The sequence below is a fragment of the Microtus pennsylvanicus genome, chromosome 15, assembly GCF_037038515.1.
Source record: "Microtus pennsylvanicus isolate mMicPen1 chromosome 15, mMicPen1.hap1, whole genome shotgun sequence".
Taxonomy (NCBI): Eukaryota; Metazoa; Chordata; class Mammalia; order Rodentia; family Cricetidae; genus Microtus; species Microtus pennsylvanicus.
Genome location: NC_134593.1, coordinates 28,911,834 through 28,931,157, shown reverse-complemented (window position 1 = coordinate 28,931,157; position 19,324 = coordinate 28,911,834). Strand labels below are relative to the sequence as shown.

Here is a 19,324-nt window from a genome sequence, read left to right as displayed (position 1 = left end):
ACTCACTCAGCTTATGGGGCTGCCTCAGACCTGCTCCAGGCTTCCCCAGACAGCCCGCTTCTGTCTTACATCAGCTCTCCGGAATGTGCCGCCCACCAGGACCCTCCACAGGCCTCCAGCAGCCAGAGTACCACCCCACCCCCATCCTCATTCACACTCGTGGTAGCTGAGCCAGCCCAGGAGAATCCGAGATGAGGTGAGAGGGAAAAGAAGCATAGCCGCCCCCAGGCCTGGACATGAGACGGATGACTGAGGCTGGGGACGGCCTTATGCCAAGATGGAAGTCAGCAAGGCTGTAACAGTTCATGTGCTGGAGTCCCAGAGGCCGTTCCCAGCTAAGGGAAAGCTAGCTTTTAGGAGAGCCTGCCAGGGGCTCAGTGTCTATTCTAACTACACTTTCTAAACCTGGGAAAGGATTGGAGTTTATTGGGTCCGTGTGAGAAGGACGTCAGTCAAAACTCCTCCTCAGACTAGTGAGCCACAAACACACTATACTCTCGGGTCAGTCAGACCTAGCCCAGCACTCCACAGAAGATTCGATTATTCCTTCCTTCCTGACACACAGCCATCCAGGTAAGAGGTCCCTTTGCAGGGAGCTGGGAGAAAAGCAGTAGAAGGTTTTGGCAAGGTACCCAGGTCCTTCCTTTTGTTCTTTGGGGTTCTGGGCCTGCCAACTGACCCAAGACTTAGAATTGATTAGGAGAGTGTGATAGCCCATTGCTATCATTTGGGTTAGACCTTTCACTTGGCCTGATGTTGGAACAACCAAAGAAGAATGTAGTCAGACTCTGGCCTGCCTTCCAGGAGCATCATAACCAATGGAGTAAACTCTGAAACTTGTGAGTGCCCACCGGCCTGTCAGCCCAGCAGCTTAGCAAGGGGAGCAGGCACCACAGGAACCATGGAGAGCTTCTGAGAAGGGTCTTGGGTGAAGGCGGCAGATCCACGAGGGAACTCAGATTATACAGGGACAGATTATACAGACGGACTGAGGACAACTTTGACAATTTCTTTTTCCTTAGAGCCTCAGGCCTGCACAGGACCCATTTGTAAGAAGATTGATGAGAGACAGGAAAAAAGGCTACTGAGAGCTATTAATCCAGGGACCAGGCTCATCTGTGTAATCAGCTCTGATCAGGACCCACAGATAAGTCTGCCTGGGGCCAGCCCTGTTCTAGTCCCACTGAGCTAGTACCAGTCCTAGAAGGTCACAGCTGCCTGGTGAAGACTGGGTGAGAAGCTGGATGGGGAAACTGTCCCTGGAGCCAAGAGACCCTGAACCATATCCCTGGCTTGCCAAACATTTCTTAACTCAGTGCTGTCCTTGCCAAGCCTATATATTACCCTTATACAACCTATATGTTTCCCAGTGGCTGCTGGAACTGACGGTAGTATTTCCCTGGATTGGAGAACTGTGTTCCTTATTGGGTAAGCCTTCCTATGTGGCTATTGTAGTTCCCTCATCTAGCTTGTTTCCCATAGGAGAAGCCTTGCTCAAAAGCAAGGCTAAGCAGTGAGTGAAACAGTCTGTCACTAGGGCTGGCATTGACCCCACAAGAATAGGAGCCCAGGAAACTCTGCCCCCGCTGGCCCTGCCCACTTACTTGTAGGCTTTGGGGTTGTAGGTCTTCTCTGCAGGGAAGCCAAACATGCCGCAGACCACGTGGGAATTCTTGGCTGTCCAGTGCTTGTCACAGATCTGCTTCCACGTCTTGCCCTCCTTCACCTCCACGTAGCCCTCTGTCACAGGCTTGCGATGGCGGAAGGCGGAAAGGATGGGCCGAATCCGGATGTCTTCCACCTGTATATTTAGGCTCTGTGAAGAAGGAGATGTAGAAGAAAGATAGAGGTTATGATAGGAGCCTAGCCCTGGACAGGTACCAAACAACAATTACGTCCTCAGGGATCACAGGCTGAGTTCTGCTGGCCTGCCTCTCTCCAGGCTCTGCAAAAGGCCCCAAGCATTCCCAGTGGGCACATAGCACTGTTACTAACTGCTATACATCGGGAGGTAGTGTGGCAACAGGCACCAAGGACGACTTGGAGTGCTCAGAGAAGTCTTGAGGGGCCCCCAAACTCCTCTTTTTCCTACAAGAAACCAGAGAACTGCAGGCAGTAGATTCTTCCTGCATGGGCTTTAAATATAAAAGCATAAGAAAGTATTCTTTGACTTTTCAGAAACTCAAACTCCTCTGGATTTTTTGCATTTCACTCCAAAGTGTGTGCGAACATACCAACGAGTATATATGTGTACATGTCCGTGTGTGCTTGTCAGACTGGAGCCCCACGCAGGGGACCTTTAAGCTACTGATGTCACCGGGAGCACCACCTCACATCATTCCTCCCGTGAAAGCCCCCAGAGGCCCTGCTTGCAGGAAAAGAAACAAAGTCACCCAGTGTTGAGCATGTCATGTGCAGGAGAGCCTCGAACCTGGGGAGCTGTAAGCTAAATAGGGCTGGGGATGATTATTTGGCCATGGCAAGGCAAGATTCTGAATGTCTTAGAAAGCCCTACCTTCTAGGAAGGGAGCAGAGAAAAACATATAGCTCAATAAAAACAATTAAAAAAAAGAAAAAAAGCCACCTTCTAATCTTTTGGGTCAGTGGGAATAGAGGTTTGGGTTTGGGTTGAGAGGGACTCACCCTCTCACTGGCAGGACTCTGATAAAGGAAGAAGAAGGCTAGAGGAGAGGGTGGGGGGAGGTGCCTACTCCTGGATGTGCTCCTCTGTCCCTGACACTCTGCTGGAATGCCTTTGTGTGCACAAGTGAGGCCTTTAGGGAGCTTGCTGAACGCTGAACGAGAGAAATGACTGGAGGGAGGGGCCCCAGGGTTATGTTGACACGTTTCATGCTTCTCCAAGGCACAGCCCATCCAGAAACTCTCTCTTCCTGCCCCCCTCCCTGGAGACATTGCCATATCTTGGCAACAGTCCCTAAAGGAGTCCCTGCCTTCACCCATCTGCCACAGGACTGGCCGCCGAGAGTCCTTTTTAAAGCCTGATCTGTGCTTGATCCTCAATTGGCTCCTTTTCGTCTCTAACACACAGATGTCTTCGTCAGAGATGCCTACGCTCTTCCCTGTCTGATTCCAGCCAGTCCTCTCTCCCTAATGATGTCCCTGGCTCCAAATTTACCCTCAGATACTATGAAATATGGTGTATAATAGCAACAGCTGCTAACAGTGCTTTGCAGCGAGGAACTCTATGTCAAGCACTCAGCATGCAACCTCTTACCTAATCCCTAAGCAGAATAATGTGGTTTACCGCTACTGTCTACAAATTTACGAAGGAAAAAGCTAGTAATTCGATTTTCTTCCTCAGACCACCCTGGGGTGCTGTGTGAGACACACCCTGAGCAAGGGCAGGGACAGAGAGATGGGGCCAGTAAGGGCCAAGCTGGAAGGAAGACTCCAATGACCCAAGAGCCCTGTCTGTCCAGCCAGGATGCAAATGAATCAGAGATTGAACAGAGCCATTATTTGGGTGCCCAGGGATTACTGTCTCCAGCCACAGGCTTCAGAGTCCAAAGCCAGGCTTCAGAATCCACAGGTCCTGCAAGGCAGTGGAAAGTATGTGGCTGAGAATAATGACGTTTGGCCCCAGTTCCCTCCAAGCGAAGCGGAAGGAAAGCTACCGGGGCAGCGTTATGTGTTCCAGACTGGATCCTTTACAGCCCTCATCAGCCCACAGGACTCGTGCCGCCTGGACACATGGGCAGTGATGAGCCAAGAAGTGGCTGAGGTTTAATCCAAGCCCATGGGCCAGCCCCCTCCTGCCTCTTCCCCCAGCAGGAGGCCCCTGGCATCCAGCGTGGCTACATCATGCCCAGAAGGAAAGTTACAGCTGTCCTCATCCACCGCAGGCACGGCTGACATAATTCCATTCACAGATCTTCCATTGGCTGTCAGCAGTTGCACGAGCTTACGGATGGGAGCCGTGACCCCTAGCATGGTACTATAGAGAGAGAAGAGCTGCCTGGGAAGCTTGGCAGCTGCCCTGAGAAGGGACCTGCACAGGGCCTGAGGCCACAAACTGCCAAACTGCCCAAACTCTTGCATTGATGTAGGACAAGATATGGCCCATTGGCAGATCTGTGAGCTTCAGGATGGGGATAGAGAGCCCTAGGGTTGGCCTTAGCTATCACTGTCTTCATTGCTCTCCCAGTTCAGTTCATACATGTATTTCTACGATGCCTGCGTATATGCATAGTGGTACATGTATATGCGTGTGTAGTATGCATATCTCTCTGTGCTTCTATGTATCCATGAATTTGAATCTGTCTTTGTGTATTAGGGAGTGAGTACTGTGTCTATGCATGTGTGTAGAAGACATGTATATGGTGGTCAGGCTGTGTGTGTGCCATGTGGGTCTTTGCTCACATATGTTCATGGTGGTATATGATGGCCCATGTGTGTCTTTGTATGTGTGGAATGTGCATCTGAGGCATGGAAGGGGAGAAATGGATTCAATCCCTACAACACTTAAGGAGAGGAAGCAGACAGAATGGGCTTTGCTCTCCTTCTTCTGAGGTAAAACACCTTGTTGACAGGGGTTTCTGTCCTGCCCGATCCCACAGCCGTTCAACCCCAAAGAAACACACTGAGATCTATATTCATTACACGCTGGCCGGTCTATTAGCTCAGGCTTCTTATTAACTCTAACATCTTAAAGTAGCCCATAATTCTTGACTGTGTTAGCCATGTGGCTTGGTACCTTTTATCAGTGGGGCATTCTCATCTTGCTTCCTCTCTGTGTGGCTTCCTCTGTGTCGACTGCAGACTGACTTTTTCCTCTTCTCAGAATTCTCCTGTTCTCCTTGCCCCACCTCTACTTTCTGCCTGGTCACCCTGCCTATATGTCCTGCCTGGCTACTGGCCAATCAGCATTTTATTAAACAATACAATACAATACAAGTGACAGGGTACAAGACCATTGTCCCATAGCAACACCTATCTTTACAAACAAGTCCTTCTTCTGGGTGGTACTGGGGTGGTTTGAAAGAGAAAGGCCTCACGGGCTCATGTTTGGGTACTTGGTCCTCAGTTGGTGGAAGCAGCTGGGAAGGATTAGGGAAAATGGCCACCTTGGAGGAGGCGTGTCCCTGGGGGCAGTCAAAAGGCTCTTGCCCTTCCCATGGAGCCTCCTGCTTGTGGATCAAGGTGTGAGTTGAATCTGCTCTCAGTTGTCCCTGCTGTCACACAGCTTCTCTGCCACCATAGACTAAGCCTCTGAAACCATGAGCCGAACTAAGTGCTTTCTTTTCAAAGGTGCCTTGGTATGGTGCTTCGTCGGAGTAATTCAGAAGGAACTAAGATGGATACTGTCCATTTCGTTCACTTGTTCACTTTTCACTCAACAAAATATAGGCTGTTGTTCATGAGCCTTGCCAGACTTCTTTGCACCTCTGTGCCCTGTTTCTTCTTTAATGGCAACTACTGTGGAAAGGCATTGCTGGTCAAGTGTCGGTCAACTGCCCTTAAGGCTCTGTCAACAGAACCTTACATCTATTCCCTTCTTCAGCTACCACACCACCTACAGGACAGCTAATGGTACAGCCCTGCTTATAGGTAAAAACATGAGGAAACTTGGTGAGGTTGGGTAACTTGTTCAAGTTAACAGACTTATTAATAAGCAGGTCAAAATGAAAAGGGAACTATCTCTAAGGCAGGTTTCATGCAGTGACCACTGGTCCTTGAGGGGTCTCTGCTTTCACACCACTTTCTTGCCCAATATTGACGTGACTCTAATGCTGCAGATTCTCTGACTCTGACTTCTGGGTGATTCCCCCAGGGCTGCCTGGCACTGCGCATGTTAGAAGTTCAAGATAGTCCCCAGCAGGACTGTGAGTCAGAGGACAGTGGACGTGAGGGGTGAGCTGCTCTTGTCCTCGGGCCAGTAGGAAGCGGCAGGCCAGCTTTGGTGGCACGTACTCAGGGCTCGTGCAAGCTCAGCAACACTCCAGGTCCTGGGAGACCTCAGGCTTAGGAAGCACATGCCTACAAGCACCGCCTCCCCCATCTCACTGCTGTGGAATCCCTCAATGACCACAAGTGCTTGGATTTCCTTTTTCCCAGAATTTGGGTTCCCAAAGAGATTTGTTTGAAATACCAAAGTAAGCAGACTTTTTTTTTTAATGTAGGCTTGTTAAAGTTTTGTTGCATGTATTTGTGTGTATGAAACATGTGTGTGAACGAGAGTGAATGCCACAACACAACTGTAGAGAACAGAGGATAGCCCTAAGGACTGAGCTCAGCTCGCCAGCCTTTGGGGCAAGCCCCTTTGCTACTGAGCCATCTCGATGATCCAGGTTTGTACATTAAAATGAAGCTCTGAAACCCAGAAGCCCATCAATCACCTGAAATGTCTTCAATTCTAACTAATGTTTATCTGAATGCTGGTCCTCTTGCCAAAAACAATTATGTCCCAGTACTCCAAATGAGCTGTCCTTCCAGGGTCCTGCCCTTGTCCCACACAGAACGATTCTCCTACCTCTTAGGGAGGCCCCGTGAGTGATCAACAGGCACTCTCAGGAGAGGAAACCCAGATACAATGAGCTCAGGGACCAGCCATGCTGTTGCTGCTGGGCTTGTGGAAGGACAGTAAATGCTAGGAAGGTGACGCCCAGGCTCATGCCACAAGGCTATTTAACAAACACAGCATCTGTTGGTGACTTGTAAATTGTGGAATGTGGCATTCTGGGATCTCTGCCTATGAGGAATCATCCATTTTGAAAGGCTGGTTAGAAATTGCCTCAGGGTACCATGCGAGGAGAGACACAGCGAGGTGACACACAACTTGCAGCCAACACCTTTCTGGAGTAACCAGAGACCCTGCAGAGAGCAAATGGCCTCTCTGTAGGCATCAGAACCAGGCATATCTTAGCCGGGTGCCTTGTCTCTTCCTTCTGTTCCAGAAGCCATGATTTAAGCTCTTACTGGAAGTCATGCTGCAGATGTGGAAGAAATGTCATCGACATCCTCCTGGGATGCACCGTTGGTTGGTAAACCCATCACTTGGTCTGTCCTCCACTGCTAACAAGCGTCTGCATCTTGCTCAGAAGGCCCACAGCATGCCTTATTTGACTATTCTTTTGGAAGTGGGCTGTCGCATTGAGACTCATCTTCCCGACCTTTCTCAACATCTCATACCACACAACACAGATGCCCACAATCCTTCCTTACACAGACAGAGCGAGCCATCAAGTGAGTCCCACCCGCCCAATTCTGCAGACCAAGGTTTCTTCGTCCTTCCTTCTACTCTCTCTTCTTCACTCCTACGGCCCCTTTAGCCCCGGCCACACCTCTTCTTGTCTATTGTTTTCCCATCTACACTTCTGTAGCCCAAACAGGTATGCAGGGCAATTGTGGCTATTTAAACAGGCCGTTCAAATTCTACCACCTCAGTCCCCTAGACGTCTTCTCAGATCTGATCCGGTCCACACCCCATCTCTGGTCCAGTGCATGGCCACATTCATTCACAATGACCACAGTATAGTTGTCATACCTTCCTGTGTCTCCCCAGGTCACTGGCTTCAGCCAGTCCCTGCAATTCTCCCCAGCCAATGCTCGGGGTCAAAGAGTCATCAATTGCTTGATTGATTCACAGATACACTTATTGCTTTGTATGTGTTTATAGAGTATTACTATGTACCAGGCCCTGTCTAAGACCCTGAGATGCACAGGTCAACCAGTCATACAAGCTGTTTGCTGTCATAAGATTCTAGTAGAGACAGAGGTGTTATTACATTCATGAAGCACCGTCTCAACCCTACGCATCTCTTCAGTCTTTAAGAAAATCTATTTACATGAATGTGTGTGTGTGTGTGTGTGTGTGTGTGTGTGTGTGTGTGTATGTCAGCTGCCGGGTGTGTGAAAGCCAGAGGTCGATGCCTGATATTTTCATACTCTATCTCTCACTGAACCTAAAACCTGCTGATTTGCTGTAGGAAGTCTTACAGCCAGTGGTTTCCCGCCCACTGGGGCGTGGCCTCTTCTACTATATATACTGATGTAGAGATCGCATTCGGCCTCTTTTCTGGCCCCTCTTTCTGGTTGCTGGATTCGGTTTCTGTTCTCCATTCAAGCAGAGGATTCCGATGTGTGAGTTTACCCCTAAATAATAACCATCAATTTCTCAATTCTGAGCTAGTGTGGGATTTCATTTAAGCATCCTTCCACACTGATTCAGCTAGAACAATTGTCCAACAAGATTCAGGGACCCTTCTGTCTCCACCCCCTAGCATGGGATTATAAACACGGGCTGCCTTGTCTTTTTTTTTTTTTACGTGGGTGCTGGGGAATCAAGTCTGGTTCTTTACGTTTGTGAGGCAAATACTTGCTGGCTGAGCCATCTCTCCAGCATGCCCCAAATATCTCACATCTGCTTTCTGATGCCCTCATGTAGTCCTTGGTTTGTATTGGTTTCTCTCTTTCCACATGATTTTTTTTATCACCCAACTGGATCACAGCTGTGCCTCTACCCTTTGACAGGTCTGGTGGCATAGGCCTGTGATCCTAATACCCAGGAGACCGAGGCAAGGTGATTGTAAGTTCAAGGCCTGTTTGGGTTTTAGAGAGAGGTCAAAAGCAGCCTGAGAAATTGACCCTGTCTCAAAATAAAGATTTTAACCCAGGAGGCAGGGTCTGCAGCAGTAGCCAGGCACATTGTTTAGAGTTACAGCAATTGTTTTGATGCATGAGGTTCTTAGTAGTAGCAAACACAGAAAAACATTTTTTGGAATTAGTCAATGGTAGGTTTTGAAAAAAATGCAACAAAGGTGCAACTTAGCAAAATGTGTTGGGCACTAAAGCCAAGAAAATAATTTGACTCTTTAGTCTTTGTATAATGCAAAATAAGTAGGCAGGCAGTTCTTGCCTCTTGTCTGTCACAACACAAACATTTCTTGTGGGAACCTGTGGACAGACATAGATCTCAGGTTGTCCTCCATCCTCCACATGCACATGTACACACACACACACACACACACACACACCCCTTCATTCCCTTCCCCTTTCAAAATCTGACACACAGTTACGAGCTGAATTACCCCACAAAACCTGACCCTTGGCACCGGCTTATAGAGACTGGGGAGGTGGGTGCTGTCTGTGAGTGCTTCTAGACATTGCTACAGTAGAAGAATCTGCCTAGATTATAATTATCCAGTGCTCACGATCGAATCAGAAACTCAGAGGTTAAGAAGTTGCCAGTAACATTATCTAGCTTTATCACTGACTTCTGACTGGGACCGTGGAACAAAGGGAAAGAAGAAAGGTGCTTCTGTGGTACATAAGTACGTATGATCTATCTATCTATCTATCTATCTATCTATCTATCTATCTATCTATCTATCTATCTATCTGTCTATCTATCTGTAGACAGAATCTCTCTTGCTCTATGGACCAGGCTGGTCTTGAACTCGCCATCCTCCTGTGTCAGTTCACTGAGGATTGCAGGTGTGCACCATCTTGCCTGGTTTCACTTCTGTGATTTCCTTTCTCATTTTGTGGGGCTGGGGATTTAACCTAGGGCCTCAGACCTGCTGAGAAAATGCTTTACCACTACTAACCTACACCTTTAGTCTTCTTTTTACTTCTTGTTATGAATCAGGGTATCACTAAGTTGCCTAGGTCAGCTTTTGATTCACCCTGTAGATCCATGAAGACTTTGAACTTGCAATCCTCCTACCTCAGCCTGCCAAGGAGCTGGGCTCCAAGGTCTGCACCAGTAGGCCCTGCTCATGTCTGTGGTTTCCACTGTTCAGCTCGGCTCCAGGCTGCCCTGGGAGGGAAGGCGGTGCAGTGGGGATGGTGCCGAGAGCTGAACTCACACGGACGCCACTCGAGGAACAAGCCGGCTGTCTGTCTGGACCTCCTATAAATCAGGAGCTCTGCACCGCTGCTGGAAAAAGCTTTCATTTTCCAGCCTGGAAGGATGTGAGCAGGTAACAGAGGCTTCTTTAGAGTCTAGGCCAGCCCTGCTGTGGGCAGGAAGCCGGCGAGACACCTGCTCCCGCCACCAAACCCTTGTGGCCCAGGAGCTTCTCTGGCCTTGCCTGGGTTCCGAGGCCACAGGCTCAGCAAGTCCTAGGCTGGGCCAGACTATACACTACATGTCTTTGATTGTACATAGCAATCGTTGCCATGGCAACAAAACAACACGTTTTGAAATCATCTTTCTCCACCGCTAGACGTTGAGCTCAAGAAGGGCATGACTCTATCCATCATTTCCTTCCATCCTCTTGCCCAGCCTAGGGCTCCGTGGCCACGCACACGGAGAATAAACGAACAGATACTTCTTACAACAGCCTTGTGAGGACGTGGGAGAGATTCAGTGTTCATTTTCCAGTATGGCGTTTGTAACTCTAGGGCAGGTGGCAGAGCCAGCTGAGACTCCACAGGCCTGCCATGCTCACGTCACCAGACTGTCCTCCAGGCCCAGACAGCAGCGCTGCATACCCAGAGTGGCTGTCCTCACTCAACTTAGCCCATTCCCGGATGTTAACTTCCCACTTACCTCCCCCATTAATCTTCTCTCCAGACCACCGTTCTGTGGACCAGCCCAACCCACCATGTTCAAAGCTGGAACACATACTGCTCATTTGTTACATCTGAAGCAAAGTATAATGCTTGCACGCTCTAACAACAGCAATGCTGTATGCGTTTGTTTCGTCTCACACCTCTTTCTAAGGTATCTGTGCTTTGCAAAGGGCTGCGTGGACAGCTAGCCAGAACCAGCTTTCCAGATTTGCTGGGATCTGTGCTATTTCAAATATTTGCTTCTGCTTTTGCCACATAAATACTCTCTGCTTTTCAGACATGATGACCTATTTTCGGCTGAGAAAGCAAGGTACCTTAGAGCTTATTCTCCTGGGTACCTTATGGTGGCTAATAGTCCCCGCTACATAGAGAGGCTCTCAGGGGACAGAGCACAGACTACGAGCACAGAGTAAGGCCCTATACATCTTCCTATGCATGTTGCCAGAGTGGGAAAGAAAAATAACTCCGGAACACCCAGCTCCAGAGCTCAGCCATCAGAGGGTGCCCTACTCAGTCTTTTCCACTCCTCTCCTGAGAGTTAGGTACAAAGCGTCATTGTCACCTTTTCTTTTCCAGCAGGGGAGTGGTTCAGCTCTCCTGCAATTAGCTGGGGAGCCTGGTTTATATGGAATCTCCCAAAGTATAGCAAGATGGAAATGGACCCCTTTCTTAAACCACCCAGCACATTCTGCTCCTCTGCACGGTGCTGGGATCTGAGACAATGAAACCGCCCAGCTGGGAAGTGCCCACCGTGCTGGAAGCCTCTCTAGAGGCCTTTCCCCGGGTTTCCAGATGTAGGCAGATAAGGCAGCTGCTGGGAGGGAGACATGGAAACATCTGGCGGGGACAGTGACTAATAAAAACCTGGATTCTTTGCCCAGGCGCTGTGGTTAAAGGAAAAGAGGGTTTTTTTCAGGCCCCGCCATCTTTCCAGAAGAAAGTGAGCCTGTAGAGTCGGGGGACATAAATGGCCTTCTCCTGGCTTTGCAGCATCCCCCTGTTGACCCCTCACGATGTCCTGGGCTATCATTGTTTTACTGGTGATACCGAGGCTCAGGGAATCCCTCACAGAATAGACTCCACTCTGGGGATTTTTAGTCCATCCTGCTGACTTAGTTGCCACCACACCTAGTTTTATGTAGTGCTTGGGATTGAACCCTAGGCTTTGAGCATACTAGGCAAGCACACTACCAACTGAGCTACACCTCCAACCCCTTATTTGCTTTTTGTAAAAGAGCCCTTAGGAAATGTGTAAGGCAGACTCACACACTTCTTGACCCACAGGCCCCAGCAGATGCCTTGGAGGTACAAGCACGTGACCTAGGGATTTGCACCAGTCCCGGGGTTGCACTGAAAGATGTCTGGATTTGTCATCCTTCCTTATCTAATGCTTTTTCCACCCACCACAGACAGGAAACAAAGTGTCCAGGTTCAAGAGGCTCCGAGGTCCTGGGAGGTTTGCTGGGAGCCCCGTTTTCTGGATTTAAAAATATCCAAGTTGCATATGTCAGCTTTTGTTCCTGTAAAATGTTTTACTTAAAAATTATTTCAATGACTGACCCAAGGTGCATTTGTCTCTACACACTGAGCCACATGGATGTTTAATTATAGTACGATATCAGGGGATCCGAGAAGAATCAGCCACTCTGGACACAATCCCAAGTCTGTCTCCACAAGACTAGAACCCATGCCTTCAGCTACAGGGTCTGACGCTGAGGGCCAACAGCAAGACGAGATGGTACAGCCTACATCAGAAAGAATAGATACCTGTTCAGTGGGTTTCTATAGTAGAAAGGTTGTACAGTCATTCATTGCCCCAGAGGGTGTCTAGAGTGCACAAAGGTGTCCAAGGATGTTGTCAGGACAAGTGAAATTCTACCAATTGCACCTGGCGTAATGACTTAGGCCTTTGGAATCCTCCATGAACGAGGTCAGTTCAATAATGATAATAACACCCAACAACCTATCATAAGTCCTTCACAGTCTACAAAGCCTCTCACCCAGCTCATTCGATTCTTCTCCCCTGCAGAGTACTTAGAAAACCCTTGTCAAGGACAGAGAGGCCACTGCTACCATGGTTACTGACTGTTGCCTAGTATACTCGTTGCAGTCATCAGGAGCCTTGGCATCAAATCTGCGGACTCCTCTTTTTCCCTCCTCTGGAAAGGGGATTCAGTGTCAAAGAGTCCCAAAGATGTCTCAAGCAGACAGAGAAGTCTGGGGAAGACTAATAAGTAAGATCCCATTAACCACTTTCCTAACTTAAGAATTACATTTTTCTAACCCTAACCCTAAACCTAAACCTAATCCCTAACCCCTAAAGCTAATCCTAACCCCTAGCCCCTAAACATAACCCTAACACTAACCCTGAGTGCTTAGGGTAGGGTTAGCAAATCCTGGTTCTAAGAACTAGACATGCTTCTGGCATTCATTGCTGAGAAGATTTCGTCCAGACTGGGACAGTTTTCCTCCACTCTCTTCTTGAGGATATCTGGAGCACTCTAGTGGAGATGCAAGCCTTTGGGGGGGGGGGGTCATCTGGAATACTGTGATCTGCCCTGACCTCCAGACAACCAGTGAAGATGCAGAGTCAATACCTAGCTTCCAGGTCAAGGTTGTGAGAGGCCAGGAGAGGGCCTGGGTGCACAGCACACATCCTCTTTGGCCTCACATCTCTGTACATGTGTGACACACATCCACCTCAGTGACTCCCATTTGGCTGCTAGATGCCTCTAACACGGGATGAATGCTTTTCCATAGCTTCTGAGTAAAAGGAGCTTAGAGTTCGGCAATCAGAGAATCCCGCTTCTTTCTCCATATAGGAAACTCATTGCAATACTTCTGGCCAGAGGTCATCCAGTTTCTGCTTGAACTCCTCCATCAGCAAGAAGCTCACTACACACAAGGGCAGATGAATCTGTGGAGGGACTCTGTCTCAGCTGAAGCCTGCGTCTCGTTCATCACCTGCCTCTCTGTCTTAGCTCTCTCTAGGAGCTGGAATAAATGATAAACATTTGTTTCCATGGTAGCACTCCAAATATTTGAAAAGAACCGACAGTGCCTCTCCCCCAGTATCTCTTCTTGACAAAAAAAGCTTAATTCTCTCATAAGATATGGTTTCCAGACTTGCCTCTGTCCTGATGGCCCTTCCTGTGGGTGACCTAGTTAAGAGATGGACCCAGAACTGAACCAGTGACACAGAAAGTCTGTGTTGTAGTTCACAGTCACCAGATAGCACTACTGATTTACAGTGAGCTTTTAGTCAATCAGCATTTGCAGAAATTAAAAAAAAAATAGCAGTGCCTTTCACTCACCCTTTCCACCCCGTGACTGCGCTCTTGAGCCTGATATCGTTCCCCATATTGGATATTGGATTGTTCAATTGGATATTGAATTGTATAGTGAAAACCCCTGACCCCCAAATAGAACACAACCTTACATTTTGAGTAGATAACTGTCATATCTGAGACCAATTACTTCAAGTTAATATAGCTTTCCTAAATCTACATTTTATAATTTTATATTCCAGCAGCTTCTCCTCGTTTGATATTTTTCAATCATTTTCTCGATTGCTTCCAGGCACGTTGCTCAGGCAGGATGCACAGACAGGAACAGAGAGGCGTGGGGCACACCACTAGAGACCGTCCACTGCGTTCACACAAAACTAGTCACTATCTTAGCTTGGGCATAGTGTCCAATAATACCTAATCTAACTGCGTTTCCACCAAAGCTATGTCTCATCCACTCACCCACAATGATTTAATAGGAGCTATTTCTTTAGTCAAGAGGAATGCTTCCATGACTTCAACTATTGACATGAGGCATTTGGAGAAACTTCCCAGCATCCCACAGGCATCCCGTGTAGGTGGTCTGGGCAGTTCCTGGTCAGGCCAGAGCTATGTGTAAGCATGAGCTGTAACCATGAAACCCAGCATGCAGGAATCTTCTTGCAACTCAAGGGCTCTCCTAAGGCATCTTGTAGGGCCGACATGACCTACTTTCAGTGGGTATGGAAGGGAGGTCCCAGAAGACAGCTCATTAACTGAAGGTTCCTGTGTGTCTGTGGCTGGACAAGGAAGCCTCACCCTGGCTTATGTCACCGAGCTGGTCTGCCCAACGGGAGGCCTTTCAGGAAATGTGCAGTTCAAAGCCTGTGCCTGTCATCTAGTCTTTCGTGTCAGATGTCTGCTCTGTAGCCCTCTGGGTGACTGAATTCACCAGGATCTGTGCACTTGGCTTTGGCACGATGCTCCGGCTGTTCTCGTGACACACACGTGGTTCTGTTCAGCCACTAAGGATTATATTTTCTTTCCGATGGGAGTCCTCAGATCATGGCGGATACAACTTCCCCGAACAGATGTCAAAGGTGAACACTGTGTTGCTCATCTTAGACTCTCAACATTTCCAGAATAAAAAAGTACTTCCCAACATATTTTCTTTTTTGTCAGACTGTTTACCCCTGTTCCATTTCATTGGGGCTTCTGCTTTGGATGTAACACGTTTTATGGCTAGGAGCAGATCTCAGCTGGTAAAATGACTAGCGCTGTGAAGCCTTGGGGTTGGGTCTCTAGCGTCATACAAACCCAATATGGTAGTGCATGCCTGGGATCCTAACACCAGGAGATGGAGGAAGGAGAATCCGAAATGGAAGGTCCTCATTCTTGGCTACACATTGAGTTTCGGGTCAATTCTGGATACCTGAGATCTTGCACACACCCCAAATTAAGTAAAATAAATAAATAAGTGAATAAACTATGTCACATCTTAGCTGCCCTCCATATACTAAATATTGTAACTAGTACACTATAGGAGGTCAGCGAGCATTACTTATGGAAGTGCTGCTCACATGGTCCCCTTTCCAGGATTATTTATTGTTGTTATTGTTATTATTATGTTGTTATTTTGCTAGCAGGAGATGAATCTTATTCTCTCACAACCGCAAATCGACTGATATTTTGCTCTTTTTTCCCTTTGCTGGCAATATCTTCTTAGCCACAGATCCCGGGCCTTTCTTCTCTCAACACTCCAAGTGGATAGTCTTGATTCTAGCCAAGTGCAAGGCCACAGAAGATGCCATAAATAAGCTCAGTGTCTACAGAAGCAGGGCAATGCCATGGAGGACTGAATGGCTGCTCTGTGTGCTTCTCTTCACGGTATAGTTTAATACTTGATCTTGGGGGCATCTCTGCCTAAGGGAACAGCAATCTCTGGTATCCATTGCTAGGAAAAAGGACATTCAGAAGTGGGAAATTTGTTCACAATTGGTGCATCCGTGTGTCAGATGCAACGATGATTAAGACGTAGCTTCTGCCTTCCAGGAGCTTCCGGTCTTGTCAAAGAGCAGAGCCACATACAAGTGGGTGCTGTTTCCTTAGGGATGTAGAGTGGGCATGGAGATTTCTGGGACTCTGGGTTGCACAAGCCCATTCTCTTCTACGTCAATCCCATGAGAAACCAAAAGTTCGTGACTGGTATTCAGTCCCTGAACTGCACTGTCTCCGTGGCACTCTTGTTACGAATGAATGGCCATGTTTGAAGATGACCACTAAAAGTGGCCTCACACTCTAGCCAAGGGGAGGACGGGAACTCATTCACTCTCCATGCAGGTTGGGCCAGGACCCAGTATGTACTGTATGCCATGTGCTTTCGGGGCACAGGAAAGAGGAGCAGGGCAGTGGGAGTCATGGAAAGGTAACATCTAGGGCACAGTCTAGGGCCATCACCTGGAGCCTAAGTGGGAGTGATTTCACGTCTTTTTTTCTTTTTAAGATGGCTCAGCTGTTAAGAGCGCTTGCTGCTCTTCCAGAAGACTGAGTCAACTCCCAGAACCTACATGGCAGCTCACAACCATTTGTGTTCTCTTCTGGCCTCCTTGAGCACCAGGTACATATGTGGTACAGAGACATACATGTAAACAAAACACCCATACACATCATGGTAGCTGCTCTCCAGAAATCCTTCAACTTTCCCTCACGTCAAATCTAGCTGGTAGTAATCCCCGTATATACCTAGTACTCAACAAATAGGCAAGACATATTATATGCAAAAAAAAGAAAGAAAATACGTTCTCAAATAGTGAAGAAATAGTGAAGACACTATTTGAGAGCATGCAGAGGCTGAGAACACACAGTTGTTTGTGTTTTAACAAAAAAAAGCTTGCCTGAAGATCAGAGTGTAGAACTAAACCCTTAGAGGCCAGGCAGTGGTGGCACACACCTTTAATCCCAGGACTTGGGAGAGAGAGGCAGATGGATCTGTCAGTTCAAGGCCACCCTGGGCTACACAAAATTGTTCCAGTGTAAAAGAGAAACAGAGCTCATACAAAGGTCATCCCAGCACTTGGGATCACATGCCTTTAATCCCAGTACAAGGGAGGTGGAGACAGGAGTGATTGGCTGGGTGGAGAGAGGAATATAAAGCAGGAGGAGACAGGGTCATTGTAGTCTAAGTAGCAATTCAGTCTGAGGCAGTCATGCTAGTGGTGTGGGACAATTGTCTATATTCTGTCAATTATGTTTTAAATAAATGCTGATTGGCCAGTAGCCAGGCAGGAAGTATAGACGGGACAACCAGATAGGAAATAGAGACGGGTCAATGAGAACAGAGAATTCTGGGAAGGAGGAAGCTCATTCCTCCAGCAGTCCTGTCCCCACCACAGAAGAAGGAAGATGTGATTGCCCCACTGAAAAAGGTACCAATCCATGTGGCTAACATAAATAAGAATAATGGATTAATATAAGAGTTAATAAGAAGCCTGAGCTAATGGGCCAATCAGCTTATCATTAATATAGACCTCTGTGTGATTTCTTTGGGGCTAAATGGCTGTGGGGCCTGGTGGGAGGACAGAAACCCAGACAACAGACTGGGGATGCAGTCTGAAGTCAGGATTGCCTCTTTAGTTTCAACATTGGTAGAGGTAAAAACTCTCTAGTGGTTGGCTGCTCTGTTTCTCTGCTCCTTCAGCTTTCACCTCCTATAGCTAATTCTGAGATTTTATTATTAGACCAATTAGAATTCATGCTACAGGTTCCGGATTCCATGCTCACAACAGTACAAAAAGAAAAGAACATAGAGCTTACCTCTATTTGGTTGATCAATGAGTTGTCAAATTTGAACCCAGGAATCCTCTTGTCACTACACACCACGCCCACATCTTCTGTGTGCTTGCAGTCTGTCACACCCCAGCCATTGGAGGAGCAGGCTGCCAGGGTTGCTTCTTTGCCAGTACAGTGGACATTGTCCAGCCAAATGGGCCCTGAAGGAAGCAGAGGTTGTTAACGCACTTCCAGGTGGCAACGGTACTAGCGCCTTACACAGAATTCCACCCCAAATTTGGCAAGTGTGTGTAGCTGTCAATTAATTTTTGTTACATGAGATTGTCACGCCTAATCTTAGATCACTGGGATTCCCTTGCTAGGATAGGCAGTTGATGTGATCTGAGGAGGTGGTGGTTTGAGCACAATTAGGACAGAAATCATATTCAATCCTGGAAGTCGTGCGGTATATCAGTTACCTTTCTCAATGTGTGATAAAACGCCCGACAGAGACATAAAGAAGAAGGGTTTACATTGGCTTGTGGTTTACAAAGGGACACAGCCAATCATGGCGGGATGACATCAAGAAGTGAGGCCAGGCAGTAGTGGTGCATGTCTTTAATCCTAGCACTCAGGAGGCAGAGGTAGGCGGATCTCTGTGAGTTCAAGGCCAACCTGGTCTACAGAGTGAGCTCCAAGACAGTCAGGACTACACAGAGAAACCCTGTCTTGAAAAACCATAAAGAAGGAGGAGTAGGAGGAAGAAGGAAGAAGGAAGAAGAGGAGGAGGAAGAGGAAGAGGAAGAGGAAGAGGAAGAAGAAGAAGAAGAAGAAGAAGAAGAAGAAGAAGAAGAAGAAGAAGAAGAAGAGATAACATACTGTGTCCCCACAGTCAGGAAGCAGAGAGGAGTGAATTCTAGCACTTAGCTGGCTTCCTTGTTTTCCTCCTTTTTGTTCAGTTTGGGACTCTAGATGGTACCACCCACACTCAGGGTGGGTCTTCCTTCCTCAGTTAAGTCTCTATGGCAACCTCTTGATAGGCACACACAGAAGTGAGTCTCCTAGGAGATTTCAAATCAGGTCAACTTGACATGAAGTTTAGCTTTATTTATTAATTATTATTATTATTGTGTGTACATGATGGGTGTGGGGGGGTGGGGCACATGCCACAGCGAGAAAGTGCGGAGGTCAGAGAGCAATTTGGTGGAGCTGGATCTCTCCTTCCAGGTTGATACGAGCCTCAGGGGTCCAGTTCACATGACCTTTACCCACTGAGCTACCTCACCAGTCTGACCATGCAATTTAGCCACCCTGAGCGGTACAAAAGAACAGGGGCTTTTGTGGGGAGCAAAGGAAGCCCTGGGTTAATGTGTGAGGAGTTGTCTAAATTACTTTTCGATTGCTGTGACAAAACACCATAACCAAGGCCACTTAGGAAAGAAAGCGTTTAATTAGGGCTCATGGATCCAGAGGGTTGGAGTCCGCAACTACCACGGTAGGAGCACGGGGGCAGGCAGGTGTGACGCTGGAGCTGTAACTGAGAGATCACATCTAGAGACACAGCCACAAGGCAGGGAGAGTGGGGTGGCAAGCGCTTTGGAAACCACAAAGCCGGCCCCCAGTGACACAGTTCCTCTGACAAGGCCACACCTCCCCCATCCTTCGCAAATAATTTCTTCCCAAGAAGTTCCACTAACAAGCATTCAAATATATGAGCCTTCAGGGGCGGGGGGGAGATGGGACAGGGGCCACAC

At 47.9% G+C, this 19,324-nt stretch overlaps 1 protein-coding gene across 3 annotated transcripts in view; it reads right to left on the bottom strand.

Annotated features, from left to right (window-relative positions):
• The window catches only part of Loxl2 (lysyl oxidase like 2), a 79,982-nt gene that overhangs the window by 27,689 nt on the left and 32,969 nt on the right, over nucleotides 1-19,324 (bottom strand). For all 3 annotated transcript variants that reach the window (XM_075949209.1, XM_075949211.1, XM_075949210.1), the window contains exons 3-4: nucleotides 17,616-17,791; nucleotides 1,605-1,816 (exon numbers count right to left, since the gene is read on the bottom strand). In XM_075949209.1, the coding sequence (XP_075805324.1) occupies nucleotides 1,605-1,816; nucleotides 17,616-17,791 (388 nt within the window). The remainder of the gene's footprint in view (nucleotides 1-1,604; nucleotides 1,817-17,615; nucleotides 17,792-19,324) is intronic.